The sequence below is a fragment of the Coenobita brevimanus genome, chromosome 107 (assembly GCF_032717465.1).
Source record: "Coenobita brevimanus isolate Jiangsu-jjx chromosome 107, ASM3271746v2, whole genome shotgun sequence".
NCBI classification, from domain to species: domain Eukaryota; kingdom Metazoa; phylum Arthropoda; class Malacostraca; order Decapoda; family Coenobitidae; genus Coenobita; species Coenobita brevimanus.
The window spans coordinates 26,767,421-26,786,098 of record NC_137060.1 but is presented as its reverse complement, the minus strand read 5'-3'; the positions used below and the strand labels follow the sequence as shown (position 1 = coordinate 26,786,098).

The 18,678-nt window shown below is 39.6% G+C and overlaps 1 protein-coding gene across 1 annotated transcript in view; it reads left to right on the top strand.

The window, feature by feature from the left end:
- Ras64B (ras-like protein 2) overlaps positions 1 to 17,111 on the top strand; it is a 28,436-nt gene extending 11,325 nt beyond the window's left edge. Inside the window, exons 2-4 of the mRNA XM_080285705.1 lie at positions 1,278 to 1,365; positions 9,209 to 9,420; positions 11,579 to 17,111. Coding sequence (XP_080141831.1) covers positions 1,278 to 1,365; positions 9,209 to 9,420; positions 11,579 to 11,773 — 495 coding nt within the window. The 3' untranslated portion in view covers positions 11,774 to 17,111. The remainder of the gene's footprint in view (positions 1 to 1,277; positions 1,366 to 9,208; positions 9,421 to 11,578) is intronic.
- Positions 17,112 to 18,678: the final 1,567 nt, after the last annotated feature.

The following is an 18,678-nucleotide window of genomic DNA, read 5'->3' as shown; positions in this document are numbered from 1 at the left end:
TCACACTTGGCTTTAAGTGGTTAGAGAAAGGAAAGGTTAGAGAAAGGGAGTTGAAGCCCAGACTGGGGCAGAGAACAGAATGATTTAAAATGTCAAAATAAACTTTACTGTTCGTTCGTAAGACCCATCGACTTATCACAAAATTATCGCTTTCATACCAGTAGCCTATCGTACACCAGTCCTGAGTGAGACAGCCCTAGCATGTACTCAGGACGGACAACGGGTATTGGTGCCGAAGTGGTGACGTGGTGTGTGACACGTAGGAAGGCTGCTGGGTCTGGGAGAACGGACTGTCAAGTATTTACCCAAAGTCGGGCACATAAACCTACCGGCATTTACTCATTTGCAATTCAACACGTCCACCGTTAGGGCAGAGTTTTTGTTTTATTGTACCGAAAGATTGAATTTGGTCCGTATTCTCGTGGGTGAAGAAAGTTCCCTAACGCCTCTCCCATAGCGATTTATTTCTGGATACGGCTCTTTGATATCAGTTTATGTTTGTTGATTATGGTGTTCTTTGAGATATAACACAAAAGAGGAGAGTAAGGAGTAAAACGCAAAATAAATCTCTTAGAAGGAGGTGTGAGGGACCTTCCTTACCCGACCAGACTACAGGCCTTTGACTTCAACAACTATCTTAGGGAAATGAATCAGAGGATATGGAGGTCTGGCTATAATGTTACCCCGCCTGTGTGTAAGGATGTGCTAGGCTATGTGTAAGGATGTGTCAGCCTACGTGCAACACATGTGGTAGGCGTAGGCGTGACCACATCCCTAGTGTGGAAGAGCAGTGTCCCTCCTCCCACTCCACCCGTCTTTGGTCCCCTTTTACGACCCTCCCTGAATACCTTTACGTGGGCTGCACAGGTACCGCTATTCTTACCCCTTGCCCATAGAGAAAGTGATAAGCTGGACCCTTATTTACTGGGTGCACTCCCTTCACTGTCTCCATTTTTACTACTACTACTAATACTACTACCGCTGTACCACCACCACTACTACTGCTGCTGCAACTAATACTACTACTATCGTCTATAATTGTGCTACGGTTCCCTGACATATATTCATTTTGGTACCATTTGCACCACACTGATAACCGGTACCATATGTTAATAATATGGGGATTATTATCACTATTTTATGAGTTGTATCGAGTAAAAGAAATTGCCTGGTTTAAAAGAATATTACACAGAATGAAAGCTTTACTCGATTACTTAGGCGTGTTTATGGTTCAGTTTGTGTGTTTACTAGTGTGTTTATGTTTGTTTATGTTACAGAGTTACTTCGCGACGGACTATGACCCCACCATCGAGGACTCGTATACCAAGCAGTGTGTTATTGATGACGTCGTGGCCAAGCTGGATAGTGAGTACACCTGCAGCACATTTTAGCACATTAGTACGGGAGGGTCGATGCCTCGTATATCACATCGCTTATTTGATACATCTTGGAAAATAATATCCCACAGAGCACTAGTAATACATGACAGAATACTTATTGTAACTTGGAGCTCGTAGTACATTGTTGAGCACACTTAGTACATTAAGAACATTGTACAACTTAGAATTAGTGCACCATAAAGCACACATAGTACATAAGAGCACCTGTATTACCTACTATTGACCTAATTAACTGTCTACCTTGTCCTACTTAGTTGTTTACCTACCTGCCTACTGATCTGCCTGCCTACCTCCCTAGCAAGTACCGGTACTGTCTACCTAGTTCTACCAACCTATCAGTACTTACTGTTTCTGTTCCACTCACTCCCACAAAGTTTAGGCACCGCATCCAACCAGGCTTAGGCTGCTACCTACTTATACACTTACCTACCTGTTTACCTACTTTTCCATCCACCTGCCTATCTAGTCTCCATCCACCTATCTGCCTCTTTGTCCATCTACTTACCTGCCTATCTCCTCCATCCTCCTACCTACCTACTATACATACCTCTCCATCCACCAACCTGCCTACCTGAATTTTATACCTATAGGGTACACGTGTTTATATATCTGCCTATTGTCAAACGCCCGGAAGAGGTGGCCACAGAAGAAACGCCTCTGTCATTCTGTGTCCCGTCATCATGCTGGCCTGTCTCCAACCGACACCCCCCTCATTCATATACCTCTCCACCCTCACCCTCCACCTCACTCTCGCTTTCATTCTTCCTCTCCCCCCACCACCACCACCACCTCACTCACATACACTCTCCTAGTCAGTCTCTCACCATTTAAAAATATATACTCATGTTAGCTTTGTCAGTCAACATTTTTAACATCAATGAGACTAATTACACTAATACACAATGAAAAAAAATGTAGAATACGTCGGACGGTAGATACGAGTGGTGGAGTAAGTTGATGAATGGAGGTAGGTAGGTAGGTAGGTAAGTAGTCAGGTAAGTAGGTAGGTAGGCAGGTAGGTACGGAGAGTATGTAGGTAGGTAGGGAGGGAGGGAGGAGAGTAAGTACCGGTACGTAGGTAGGAAGGTAGGAAGAAGAATAAGTACGTTGGTAGGCAGGCTGGTAAGGAGGTAAGTAAGTACATAAGTAAGCAGGTAGGAAGGGAGGAGAGTAAGTACGTAGGTAGGCAGGTAAGTAGCGAGGAGGGGAGTAAATTAGAAGCTAAGTAAGTAAACAAGAAATTCGGTCGGTAGGTAAGTTGGCAGCCAGGCAGGTAGAGGTAGGCAGGCAGGCTAGGCAGACAGGTAGGGAGGTAGGTAAGTTAGTAGGAAGGTAAGTAAGTTAGCAGGTAAGTAGAAAGATAAGCGGGTTGATAGGTACCAGTAGATAAAATGTCAAGTTGAAGAGTAGACAGGTAGGTAGATAGATAAATTAATAGATGGGAATACTGGTAGGTAATTAGGCTGTGGGGAGGTAGGTAGGTACATATGAAGAATGAGAGAGAGAGAGAGAGAGAGAGAGACCTTTAACAAGATGATTTCCCGTGCTTTCTGCCTCTTCCTCTCTCTCTCTCTCTCTCTCTCTCTCTCTCTCTCATGTTTCAGTTCAGATGAAGACTCATAGACAGATAGATGAAGTAGCGAGAAACACGAGGAGACGAATGACAGTGACCGTGTGTGTGTGTGTGTGTGTGGTGTGTGTGTGTGTGTGTGTGTGTGTGTGTGTGTGTGTGTGTGTGTGTGTGTGTGTGTGTGTGTGTGTGTGTGTGAGAGAGAGAGAGAGAGAGAGAGGCTGGCAAGCTACTCTCTAACGAAAGTGCTACTGAACTGAAAGATAAAAACACATTGCTCTCTCTCTCTCTCTCTCAGCCACCCTTATCCTCTCTCACCCTCACTCACTCACTCTCTCTCACTGCAATATAGAGCTAGGTTGTTGTGGCTGGCTCTCTGCCCGCCCCTACACCACCACCTACCACAACTACCACTATCCCTACCACAACTACCACCATTCCTACCACTACCATCATTACTCTTTCTTTACATCTCTATTATCACTACTTTCACCACAACCACGTTTACTACCATTTCTACCACAGCTACCACCATCCCTACCATAAGTACCATCTTGCGTGCCACAATTTCCACCGTCAATTTCCACCACAGCTACTACCATCTCAATCACTATCCTTACCATAACTACCGTCATACCACAACTACCGGTACCACAATCCCGTCCTGTACCCCCACCACTACCACAACTACCACCATCCCTACCAGTACTACCATCATCAACCTCAACTATTTCAACGACCACCATTCCAATTTGTTCTCTCTCCCTCTGTACCCTCAGCTATCACCACGACCACAACTACCACCATTACCACATACCACAGACGTCACCACTGTCACCCACAACCACCATCACCATCACCACCTGGGTAGCTACCACAATTTTTGCTACAAACATCTACCACTATTCCTGGCCCTTTTAGATACCACAACTACCATAACCACCATCAGTACCACAATTACCGCTATCAACCACAATTATCACAGCTGTAACCAACACAACCAACTACCAACACCACACCCACCATCACAACTACCATCAGCCAAGAGCACCATAACTACCACCATCAACACCACAACTACCACCATCAACACCACAACTACCACCATAGCCATCTCCACAACTACCACCATAACTACCAGAGCAACCACCATCACCGCTGCCATCACAACCACTACCACCACCTACCACACTACCACCACCACAACTACCAGGCAAGGTCGGATATTGCAGACGTGTGTGTTTGTGTGTACGTGTGCATGCGTTCATGTGTGTGTATTTTATTTGGCGAGACCCTCCCCTACCCATTTCTCTCTCTCTCTCTCTCTCTCTCTCTCTCACACACACACACAAACAAACACAGAGAGAGAGAGAGAGAGTCAACCAATCATAACCACAACTACCACAATTATCCTGACTACCACAATTACCGAAACTCCCACTATTGGTTACACAAGACGCGATCCATCGTCGGCATATAGACAGACACATATATAGATACACTGATGGATGGATGGATGATAGCTGATATACAGCATGGACACATACAATAGATAGATAAATAAATATCGGTATACTGACACAAAAACATATTTACGGTAGATAGATAGATAAACAGGTAGATACTGGCAGATAATGGATGGGTGGATGAATGGATGACTGGTTGATAATTATTCATAGGGAGAGTTTGGTGCTGATTGGTTGGCTATATTAATCTACCACTAATTATTATTATTATTATTATTATTATTATTATTACTGGGTGGATGGATGGATAGTTGAATAGACGAGGAATGGACAGATGGATTGATGGATGGACAAGAAATGGTCTATATGGATGGACGGATGGATGGATGAAGGGGTGGATATATAGATGGATGGATGGATGGATGGATGAAGGGGTGGATATATAGATGGATGGATGGATGGATGGACGGTTCGTTTCGCTTCACCTCACCTCTATTCTTACTTCAGAGACTCTCCATCGCTCCCTCCTTCCCTCCCTTCTTTCTTCGTTTCTCACCCTTTCCCTCCCTCCCTCCCTCCCTCTCTCTCTCTCTCTCTCTCTCTCTCTCTCTCTCTCATATCGAGCCTTACCTCATACTTAAAGTTTCAGGTTACATCCCACACACTCCCCCCTCCCCCCCTCTCTCTCTCTCATGACAGTATTAATGGGCCCTAACAGCTCATTGCATGCCTCTCGCCTGTGCTGAAGGTGGTAATGAGAGAGAGAGAGAGAGAGAGAGAGACCGGGTAGGTGTCTATTTCAAATTAAGCGAGTCTCCTTCTGGCTTGCTTCCACCCTTCTTCTTCTTCTTTTTTTTTTTGTTGTTGTTTATGGTGCTCTGTCAATGGGTTTGTGAATACATCGCTGTCTGTCTGTATATTTGATTTTCATTCATTGGCCAGTTTTTTTAAGGTACCGATTTTACGCATTCTTTTTCTTACTTGATGTCCCTTCCCAATTTCACCTCGACGCTGCTAATTTTCTGCTGTTGTCTAATATTTCGTTGTCTGTCGCTGCATATTAAGCTCCGTGCTGTTACCAGATTTATTTCAATCTTAATTTTTGCGCAATTTACTCCTTATTCCTTATCTACCACTACTACATAAACTTTCATACGGTAATGTCATTCTTTTCAGTTTACTCTTGCTACTGCCAAACGATAAATTCAACGTATGAAATGCTTGTCGGACTGAAGGGGTTAATGTTTACTATATCTAATCTTTTCGGCTCAGTCTCTCCCATGAAGAGCAAAGTCATCAGAAAGAAGCAACGTTACTTAATTGAAAAGGCTGATTTTTTCTTTTTCTTTTCCCTTGAGGATCCAGTAAAGAGATGGTTTATGTCCAACGTACAGCAGTGTAACGTGGACGATAAATTAAAGGATATAGACCAAGAGTGAGCGTTGTCAAGACAGAATGCCTCTGAAGAACAAGTGACACAAGAGGTACAGAGGAAAACAAACAAGACCCTTTTGATCCCTTCAAGGCTGTTTATTATAGAGAAGAATATGACAACGCTATTTGATCCTGAGATGAAAATAAGGATAGTAACGCAAAAAGAGATAGTAGAAAAAAATGGTGGGACAGTAACATCGGGTCAGGGCTTTTTGGTGCGGTGTGAAGATTAATGCAGTGGAACAATAAAGAGAACGGAAATACTCTGAGATGGAACGAATGGAGAATGAGAGACTGGGTGTGCGAGTAAAGTGGATTTAATGAGAAAAGTGAGAACAGGGTGACTAAAGAAGGTTGGGTGTAGGCTGCTGAAGGTGTGTGTGTGTGTGTGTGTGTGTGTGTGTGTGTGTGTGTGTGTGTGTGTGTGTGTGTGTGTGTTGCGTCAGGCTGGTCACGTCTTTGTAGCAGATATAACTGGTGGGTGATCAGAATATAAAACTGTCAACCTATAAATGGAGTCAGAGGAAACGGCAGAGAGAGTACAAGATCAAGAGACGAAAGAATGAAATAAAGTAGGATTCGACAAGCTCACAGCCAACAGGTGAGTGGAAAATAATGAAGATCGTCATTTAGTGCACTACCTCTGGCTGATGATGATGATACAAGTAGATTAGTCAGAAAGATAGATAATAACATGGAAAGTGTGAGTAAATAATCGTAAATTTTATGCAGCAATTTGTCTTTACCTCTCACTTCTCCATTACTCCATCACCTAACGCCGCTTCCTGTCAGGGGCAACCTATAGACAAAAGGAATCCCTCGGTATTTCCTCCCCATTCAGGCGCAACCCATTCTCCCACACGCTGAAAATTTACCCGCCACCCTCCCTCATACCCACTCCCACCTTCCTCACTGTCTCTCTCTCTCTCTCAACCTGCCCGTCTCCGTCTAACTTCTCAGTCTACCTCTCCATCTTCTGACATACGGTACTATAAGTTTCAGTTTGCTTGTTCATCTGACACACTACTTGAGAGAGAGAGAGAGAGAGAGAGAGAGAGAGAGAGAGAGAGAGAGAGAGAGAGAGAGAGAGAGAGAGAGAGGCGGGATTTTAAAAGGGGTTGCAAGATACCGCAAGATAGCCTTCAGATAGTGGTAATGGAGGTGGGAAGAGAGAGAGAGAGAGAGAGAGAGAGAGAGAGAGTGCCATGTTGAGGGAGAAAAGGCGGGAGGAAGATATAACGATGGAGGGATGGGAAGGAGAGGGAAGGAGGGATATACAGCGGTGGAGGGAAGAGAAGGATATGGAGGGGGGAGAGAGAGAGAGAGGCCTAAAATGAAAAGGGAAAACCAAGAGAAACAGAGAAGAGAAAGTGAGAGAGGGGCCAGTCACCCGTAAGACACCATATTTATTTCTATATTTGTCATCCCACCCACACTACCCTCACTATCTTGAGAGAGAGAGAGAGAGAGAGACTATGTTAAGTAGTAAACTAGAAGTACTTATATAGACAGTGAGAGTGTGCGTCGTGTGTAGGTGTGTGTAGGCGTGTGCGTTTTGGCAAGTGCACAGAAGTGGGTGTGAGTGTGGGTGTAGGTCTGGGTGTAGTGTATATAAAATCTCTCTCACACACACACACACACACACACACACACACACACACACACACACACACACACACAAATTCGTACTCATGCCTATCTTTAAGTACACTCATGTAGCCGATTAAACATTAGGCCTTACTGTAACTCAGGTGTATATATAATTTTTTCATAGCGAATATTCCCTTACTACCGCTATATATATATTTTCCATATATTCACTCAATATATACATATAGATTATATATACTGTATAGGCCTAGGTTACATACAAACCTCACGTGGAGCATACCGGTATATACTCTATTTTGTCCAGTTATCCCAGGAAAGAGCATTCTTAAAGCTTTCAGCCTTTAGTTCTTTATCACTAAAAAAAAATAAAAATAAAAAGAGGTACCTGTACTAGGCACTCACAAACATATACAAATAGTGCACCTACACGCACTCAGACAGGCATAATCCCACGCCAACTTACCCGGTACAGATTAACACACACACACACACACACACACACACACACACACACACGGGAGGCTGGCTCTCTCGTCAACCCACATACTGTTCCAATCTCGGCTTTCATTTCTTTCATTCCTAGTAGACCCTGCCTTTATTTATTTATTTTACGTCACATTTTTTGACAAGTTCAAAGCGCCTTTTTTCCTTCTTTCATTAGACGTTGACTTTTTTCTTTTGTTACTTTCTCAGTGTACGATTAATACTTAAAAGCATACATAAACACACTCGTACATATACCGGGAAATAGACAAACCCACATACACAACTCCCCCCCCAACACACACATGCACATACACACGCAAACATAACACCCACACACATCCACCGGTAGGCATAACCCCCAACACACACACACACACACACACACACACACACACACACACACACACACAGGCCCACATACCGCCTTTACACCAATCAACCCATCAGTCTTGCCTGCTTTCACTGCCTCCATTCACAAGCTTTGGTTTTATTCACTTCTTTCATCTATATGCAGTAGCGTGAGGTGTACTTTTTCGCTGTACGTGTGTGTGTGTGTGTGTGTGTGTGTGTGTGTGTGTGAGAGAGAGAGAGAGAGTTGTGATGCGACTTGGAATACACAAAAGTTGAGGGTAAGCCAAGGATGATATCATCTTAAGAGAACAGCAGGTCAGAGGTCCTGGTGGAAGTGTTGAGGGTCAGGCAACGATGAACTAACTCGATTTTGAGACCTAATGGCCAGAGATCAGAGTCACTTCATTGTTTATAGGGTACAGGTGTTGCACTCACGGGTGCTTCTTCGCGTTTAGTTTTATTTTTTTTGTTCCATAATAGGCTTCTTCCTTTTATCACATTTTAAAAACGACGCCTTGTATTTTATTTTTATTATGCCTACTGCCTAATAATTTTACGACATGAATGGAATAATTTAAGTGTCTGTCATGTTTACGTAAGGTATTAATGTCCTTTTTTTTTTTCCTTCACTTAAGTACCGGTCTGTAAAAAAAAAAAAAAAAAAAGTATTGGTTTTCACTTTCTGTGCGGTTTTGGATCTACATTTCAGTACTGTTACTGATGCTGCAAAAATTTATTGTACAGTCGTAGTGAGTTCCTGGTCTTGAAAAAACATTTTTTTTTTTCTATACTGTAGTGTTCTTAATGTTACGAAAAAATGTTTCTGCCTTTGCACCATGCACTGTGTTTTAGATGTATAAAAAAAAACTAACTAAATATCGCTTTTCCAGTCCTTGATACAGCAGGACAGGAGGAATTCAGCGCCATGAGAGAACAGTACATGCGTTCCGGCGAGGGCTTCCTACTTGTCTTCTCCGTCACCGACCGTGGCAGTTTTGACGAGTTGCCACGCTTCCACAAACAGATCCTGCGTGTGAAGGACAGAGACGAGTTCCCTATGCTGATGGTGGGCAACAAGGCGGATTTGGAGCACCAGCGTTTGGTACGTGGAGCTTTGATTGGGGAAGAATTCAGCAATTACAAAAAATTATAAAAAAAAATAAAACAGGAGGGTGGGGGCAGTAACACTAGTCGGAATATGAACCATTATGCTGCCTTCTGAACTTAATGATTTCACACAAGGTATGAGGGATATATGGTATTACGTTGTATCGAAATAAGGAACATTACACTGATTAATTTTAATCATATTAAAGCTATATTTATCAAGAAGTCTTTCTTGCTTTCTGTTTAATATAACACTCATAATTTTGCTGTGTAAATGTTTTGCTGCATCACATCATATGAATATTTTCTAGGCTGTCGATTCTCGTGGAGCAGGTTCGTCCAGTAGTAATTTGAAAAATCTTTCCCCCGACGCCTATGCGACTGGAATTTTATCACACACACACACACACACACACGATATATCTGAAAACCAATAAGGTAGTCATTCAGTTTATATATATATATATATATATATATATATATATATATATATATATATATATATATATATATATATATATATATATCGATTTTCGAACGATAATTGGTATATATTAACCTTAACACTAAACTCCCAGACTAAAACTGTAGTTTCCAAATGGGTTTTTTTATGTGAAGCATTCTAGCATAACAGACATTTCTTCAGTATCATAATCTACCAAATCCTGGCGCCTTGACAAAAGGTAGCTGTGGTGGCCTCCATATGAAATGCAGTTTCCAATGTAAACAGAGTACTGTACGTAAAGGGAATTAATGATCTGAAACGAATGTTTCCAAAAGAATCGCTGTTTAGCAGACTAATAGGCGCCTTACTGTATTTTTTCCCGGCATGAGTTTGGCGTAAACCAAAAACAACGGGTTTAGGAAGGATGAAAGAACTGCCCGGTATAGTTTTCAGTACCCTGAGCTAATAATCTCTTGATCGGTACAAATTATATATGAGTATCACAATCACAAATTACCCTAGTATCATTCCCGCACGAAAAATGACAGAAATGGCCCCACAGTGCATGTCCCAGGTATCAACACAGCATGGCCCATCTAGAGACACTCGGATTCCTTGTTACAACAAAATTACTTGTCTGTTATATATATCAACTTATTCTACATATACTTGTGGTTCATTGGATATATTACGCGTGCATACAGCTTACCTCGAGCCGGTGGAATAAGCAAAAGAAGAGGAGCACGTCTCTCTCATTGCCAGTCGGGTGGTGACGGTAACGAGGCTAAAAATTTATATCGGCGCTCCTAAATAATACTGACGAGCGCAAAATTTATAAAATTGCAGCAAATATTAATAGTGTCTTTTTAATCACTGATGCAGCTAATTTTATCAACATACTTCATTCTCTGCCTTCCACCCCATATTTTTCATACAAATAACCAATTCCATTTTTCTCCTTTTGAGGTGTAGGAACCTGAGGTTAGGCAACCGTAGCCCAATACATTTAAAGGTAGATGATCAATTTTTCTCCTTTGGTGGCGTTACATAATCGAAAAACCAATCACCACCTTGGAATCTAACCTATGTAAGGCTGTCACTTCATGGTTATCCACTGATGACAAATACTTTTTTTTTTTTTTCCTCATAGGAGTCCATTTCATGAAAATAAAACTGGAAAACATGCATTCCTTATTATTTTCAATAATTTTTATTTGTTTATTGGGGATTATGTGTTGGATGTATCCCCCCCCAAAAAAAAAAAGTGTATATTTGAAGATTTGGCCTATGAGCTAGCGCCAGCCAAACTTAAATGGTGAGTGAATGTTTGAAACATTTCTTTGGGCATGCTTTGACAGTTCTTTTTGTCATGCTCTCATCCCTTGTTTGCTGAACTATACCTAACCTCAACCTTAGGTAGGTTTCCAGGAAAGGCCCTGTCCATTTGTCTGTCAATAACGATCTTTTGGGGAAAAAAAAAAAAAAAAAATACTTCACTTTCACAGACTTTAGCGACTTCAGCAGAACCACACCACATCACATAACGTACCTTACGTCATTAACCGAAGGTCTCTGAAGGTCCCACATGTAGTACTTTTGCCCTTTTTTTCTGTCCTGCATTTTACAGTACTGGACAATGTTTGAATAACAGGTAAACCCATTAGTTAATTGTTTCCATATTACACCTGAACCATTTTCCCATCTCCAGACCAGCATTGAGGAGGCCCACACAGTTGCCCGACAGCTGAAGGTTCCCTACATTGAGTGTTCAGCTAAAACGCGGACCAACGTGGATCAGTCATTTTACGAGCTCGTTCGCATCATTCGCAAGTTCCAGTTGGCTGAGAGACCGCCTGCCAAGCCTGCAGCCAAGAAGAATAAGAAGGGATGTGTTGTGCTCTGAGTTCAGCTTCTGTACACACTTGTTAATATCTCTATGGACCCCCAGACACCCTCATGCATCCTCAACCATCTTCTATGTACAAGATGCCCAGTGAAGCCTTATGGTATCAGAAGGGGTGCTTTGTGCTCTGAAATAAGCATTCCCACGCACCCATGAGAAACCCATCGAATCCTTCATTTCTCAGTGCTTCCCTACCATTAACCACTGTAGTCCGATGTCATGTTTTTTCATTTATTCTTCGTACCTCCAGACAGTTTTATTAATGATGGAGAAATTATTTGAAGTAATGAGTTCAGAAACAGTCTCCACTAACCATTCTACATCCTGAATTCTCTCCTTAAGCTGAAAATAAATGGTCTGAAGGTAGCCTGAACAAAACTGAAAATACATTGTTGGATTTAAGGGGTTAATTTCACACCTCCTGTAACTAGCTGCTTAGAGGAACTAGTGAAAGAGAGGCCTTCCTTTGAGAACTGGCTTTTTAATGCATCCCTAATTCCTGAATTTCCTTCTGGTAACTTGTACATCTTCACACACATTCATATTATTACTCACAAGCACATCATTGCTCTTGGACTGCCTGTTTACTCCTATGCAGTGCTTTACATTCTTGGCTTTTCCTGTTCATGAACATTGTTTTCTTCTCCGGATTATTATATATACTTACTCAGGCAACCCAAAGCACTATTAATTCCTTCCCATAGTGCCTCTTAATGTGAAAGGTTGGTTTTGGAATAACAATCACATGAAAGGAAGAGTTTTCCTGACTGAGGAAAACAGATGTTATTTGTGACAAAATTTATGTTAGAGGGTATTGCTGCATGTAGTATAGGGAGGGCAAATATAGTTAAGTAATTGGGAATTTTGATTAAAGTATTGTGCCAATCCAAATTTGTAGGATTATACAAATGTATTGATAAGGCAACTATTATAATTTAATACCAAATACATTTTAATGAGTAAACAGTAGAAAAATAAAAAAGTATTGCATTAGAAGAAGATTTATAACCTGAAGGATTGATGGCAGTGACATTACGGAATCAGTCAGTACATGTGTAATCCCTTTGGTTTTGACAGCTATCTTTAAAATTTTTGTTGAAAGACCATGGGATGGGTAACTGGGATCTTTGTGCTGCTTTGTTTGTATTTTGTTATCTCCCCAGAAATTGTGTTTATTTGTTGTGAGATTCATCTTTGAAAGAATCAGTGGTTTGTCTTTATAATATGTGTTCTCAGACAATGTGTAAGACTAGTGGTAAGAAAATGTATCATACGGCCTTATATACTGTTTTTATTGACTTTGTTTTTTAGCTTTTAAGTACATTGTAACTTCTTTGGGTATTTGGGATATCAAGCTTTGGGGATGCAAAGATGGAGGACTGATCTCACAAAGCAAGTTTTAAGTCTGGACAGAAGAAAATGACAGCTCTTATAATTGTAACTGTAAGAGAAGCAGCTATTCCTGAGTGGGATTAAAGTGTTGCACATAAATTCCCATTTTTTAGTGGTATGTAATGGACGAGTTAGTAACCACAGCTGAGGTTTGTATAAGGACTACATTCATAGTGCCTTGTCATCCATGGTGTACAAGACTGCTCTTTGCTGTAAATTCAAGTGTGTTTTCCATATTAGTTCAAATACAGTGGATGGTAATAGATGAAACTATTAAAGTATATTAATTATACGACCTTCAGTAGTGTTTTCAAAGTACGAGTAGTGTATTGAGTTGTACGATATATTTAAGTTCAGCATAAAACATCTAGTTAGTGATTAATTGAGATTCTGGGCATCATATAGTGCAACAATTGAAAGTAGTTATTTAGACTGATTTATAATGTTAAGTGGATGGTTCCAGTGTTAATGTTTAGAGTTACAGTATGGTACCCCTCCATGTCACATCATATTACTGAAATGATAGTTTTCCATGTTTCATATCTGTAATAGTCATATTCAAATGCAGCTGACACTTACTGTTTGTTGATACTTGGTGTACTATACTTGTGTAATTTTAGCTGCTTTTAGCTTAGATACGAACATACAACAGTAATGCAGCTACGGAACAACACTCTTAAGTGCACATTACAAAAACCTAGTTCATTATGATAAGACAGTTAATGTGAATGTACGTAGCATGAAAAATTTGGTGTCGTGAGTTATGAATGGGGATATTTTATGATCAAACTACTGTACTGTACTTTATGATGTTTGAAGCAAGATCATGACGTGATTCATCGTATAGGTTATCATTAATGTGGCTTTTCAGTTCAGCTGGAGAATATTAAATTTTAATACACTTTTTTTTTTTTTTTTTTTAATGTACCATCATCCCTTGTTTCTTGTGAGAACAGATGCCCACAAATAGCAAAAATTCACAAATAACGAAAACTCATCTGAAAGGGCTCCCACAGTCATAATCTAACTACCGTACCCAGTATATAACTGCCCAAAGACCCCTTTTTTAGTGCCCCAAAACATCACATAAAAATCTACTTATTTACAGTGTATTTTCAGATGATTTAACAAAATACATCTTAGACTAGTGTATTTTGAGATGGTTTACTCATCCTTGAATAATCAAAACCAACAATGTCACAATGCAAAAAAATGGGGATGACTGTAATCGTATCATCTTGATATATTTGACAAACAATGTGCTTTGGTAGTTACTGCAATACATAATGTGAAGTGCAAGAGGATTCAGCAGCGGTTATATTTTTAAAATAGTTTTTGAACTATTTCTTTTACTGAAACATTAAAAATGGTTCATCTTGTTCATCTTGTCCATCAGATATGTCTGTTATCTGGGTTGTTAATGTAATCATAATTAACTTCAAGATTGGTAACTACTAATCACAAACCTCAGAGCTCACTAATTTTACTGTCACAACTCCAGAGGCAGTTCCCGTAATCCCTAATGTACTGTAACTTACAGTCCCATTTTATTCAGTCATGACATTAGGCATATCACTACCCTAAGTTTCTGAGACATATCAGACTCGTGCACTGCCGCATTGTATTAAGGGAGCCATGTACCAGACCAATGACTCTTAAGCCCACCACTGTTGTATAGTTGTTATGGTGCCAGGCTTATCTGAATGTGGGCTAGGTGGATTGCAGGATGAAGTTGCCCTTCTCTTGCAGTCCGTCTTCCTGTTTCATGGGATAGGGAAGGAGCAGAGGGATGTTTGTATAACCAACCAGTGGAGCAGCCTTGTTATATTGGTGCCACCACATGAAGACATCCCTTTCCAGCACCAAACCCACCATCATCACCCATCAAGTTGTTTTGTTCTTACATTAATTTAAACCTTGATGTGTTCATTTTTTCACTAAGGTGAAATTCAAGTGAGTTGTCCCTGTATTCACTAACGTTCATACTAGGATAAAAAACTGGGTTGAAAAATGTAGTTGTGAGACATTATAGAGGAGCATATTAATAGACTTGGGGTGATAGTCTAGGTGGCACATGAGACTTCCTAGCACCTCTTCCTTAGCTATTTAGTCTGCTCTTTGAACCTCAGTATCTGCTTGTATGTTACTAACGTGAACTATATCAGTATCCAGACTGGCATAAATAACATAGAACAGAATGTTAAGGCGTAGTATGCAAAATAAATAACTAAAGTGGAGGTGTTAAGAAGCCTCTCATGCCACCTTTAGTATGACCCTTGAAGCTTTTATTTTTTTATGTTACTGTGACAAGCATTGTAGATGTCCTGTTAAGTAGACCATCATGAAGCACCCACACATTTTTGTATTGCAAAGATATCCATACTAAATGAATATCAAGTTCCAATCATTTATTACCCAAATAATTTGCTAGCTTATCTTAGCACTTTCACTCAAACTACAGTATATCAATAATTAAATATTGGTTTTCCATTTGTACTTTCAGTTTACACCAGAAGCTGCAATACAACCTAGCAGTTTTACATTGCAGAAGTTAATGCTGTTTTTAACACCTTCATTGCTGAGTCCTTTGTGAAATTTTGTGTACCCCTCTGCATGTGTCATGTCATTTTTTTTTTTTTTATTGCTTAATCATTCTGAAAAATACAGAGAATAAAGACAGAATCCAAATGAACATATACGAATAATACAATGAAAGAATTTCTGTAGCATTTTCCCCAGTTTACCATGCAGTTTTTGGCAGGACCACATCAACTGATGCCAATGGCAATCTAAACTCTTGGCAATGATGGATATCATCAGCAGTGAGGAGGTTAATAGGCTACCTTGTAACCAGCTAACACTCAGATTGTCACTTAATTAAACTAAGAAGGTTTTGGTATTACTATACTACACGGGGTAACAAATTATGTAGTTATACATGTAGTTATAATTCTCAGCAAATATCTGAAAATCAAACTGTGAAGTATTCAAGTGTTCCTGTATTTTAGTAAATTTTCTGTCTGTCTAAGGCTCTGTTATTACTAGGCAAGGTTTAGGCCAGGTCACATTCTAAATGACAGCATTACGGTACAAATGCCAAGTGCTAAAATATTTTGAGCATAAAATCTGATATAAATGCCTACTAGGTACTGTACAAACTATGAACTTGGATCTGCTTTTCCATATACCTGTACTACCATATTATTTAAATACCTGCCTTTAATGCAAATTGGTTGTTAAAAATTTGTGAGTGTAAGTGTTACAAGAATAACTATTAAGTAGCAGAAATAATGTGTCCACTTTTAATTTACGCATTTAGTAATTGGCATTACCTTTAAATCTTCAATGTAAATGGTGCTTTTATGAAAATTAAATGGCTCTTAATTTATTGTGGAAGCAAATAAACGATATTTTACAACACCTTATTTCAAATCAATACCAAATGAAGAGTCATGGTGTTAACTGCTTGCAAGATCCAGTTGTTGTGTTCAGATTAGAAAAATAACTGACACAACCACAAACATCCTTCAAACTGAGGTTCATCAAAGCACCCTACTGTAATTCGCTTAATATAATACAGGCAGATAAACTCGGTAATAAAAACTCCATCTTTACATCATTATCATGTATTTCATTCGTTTTTAATGTACTGTATAACTGTTGCTTTTGGTGCATGAGAAAAAGAAACACAATGCGTCACAGACGCAGGGGAACAAAAAGCTCAAACTCGGCACTTTCTCCTGACAACGCCACTAACTGAACAGAAGCAACCGCAGAGAACACCAGAGGTTTTAGTTACTGTGAAAGACCTATGTGGATTAATGGAATTTTATCAATATACTCCCAACTACAGTCTGATACTTAACTAGCAAGTATATTGTGAATATTGAAAATTATGGAGGAAACTCGGTAGCAGGCAGTATCGCTTAGGTGAGACAAAAGTATAATTGTACACTTGGGATATGTAATGAAGGGATTACATATGTACTGTATTTATATTACCAGTGGAAAAAAAAATCACATTTAAACATAATCAAAGGTCACAGTCAATGCCATTACAAGGGTTACATCAGGAATTTTATAAACCAATAACAATTATAAAAATCACAGGTGTAAGTTTTTTTAAAGGCTAACAGTTTTCTTCAATATATGACCAAGATGTTATGTTAGAAGTATATTGCACTAGTGAAAAAAATCTTCCACTCCTCAAAACTGGGAAATCATCACCATAAAACACAGTCTATATACATATCTACACAACTTTCTTAGAATATAAAAGTTCAGTACAAGAATTTAAGGAATCTGCATAAGGTCTGCTTTCCTACCAGGTACCGTAAATGGGTGGGAAAACTAACCCTAGGATGAGATATAGTAAAGGCCAATGTTTAGTCTTGGTCGTGGAATGTGAACTAAAGTGTCAAGGATGGACAAAGAGAGGTAAGGTGGGAAGGAGGGATAAAGGGGTAGAGGAGGAAAAAGAAATAGAACTAACTGAAAAAGTAGAGAAATTATACAAGAAAACAAACAGGAGTTACTAAAAAGTTGAGAGGGGGAAAGGACAAAGCATAAAGTGGGAGGGATGAAGCAAAAAGGCTTCGTAGACCCCAGACTTACATGTATAGCTCTAATGTAACAGGAAGACTAACAGAAACTATGGCAGCTAATTATAAAAATATGTGGAATCTGCAAAAATACATATATAATGAGGATGCATTATGAAAGCAGCCAGACAGATAAAACCAAAGGGAATATATAGAAAGTACAGTACATGCATTTTGCCCTTTATCTAAACATGATCCATTTGCATACTAAAGATTTTTTTTTTTTTTCAATTATCACTAAAATACTGAATACTGTATCTTTACAGTTAAAAAGCAGATAAAACAAATCATGAAAGCTCAAGGAAAACAAAGCAGACTGGTTATAGCCTACAATATCAAAAGAAAGAAAAAAAAGAAAAAAAAAAGAGGGGGGGAGCATCTAGGAACAGAAACGACATAAGTCCAATAATACATGCCTAAATAGTAGAAGCATACTTAAATGGAAATTGTGTAACAAATATTTATCTCAAAATCCATCTAAATACAGTACTTTCAGTTCAGCTCAGTTAGGTTTTCCATGAAGAAACTGTCTGGTACAAGCTGAACTGTAACAATTATACCTCTCCAATTAAAATACCAGAAGCATCACAGAAAGAAAAGAGTGAGAGAATTCAAAATAAGAAATCGAGGAAAGCTATGAGCAATACTGAGTGACTACAGGCCATTTAAGTTCAATTAAACATCCAGGGTAAACAAAACACTTGAAATAAAGAATGTCATGCTTTTAAGAGAAAGAGGAAGTGGAGACAACAATGATAATAACTCATTTATTGAAAACAGAAAACACAGAAATAGAGTGACAGCAATCAAAAGCCATTTGGAGCAAGTAAACTGAAGGCTATGGTTGCACAGGCCTTCATAAAAGCAATTTCAGAAAAAGAGCTGAAGAATTGCAGATAAAGAACATGAGGA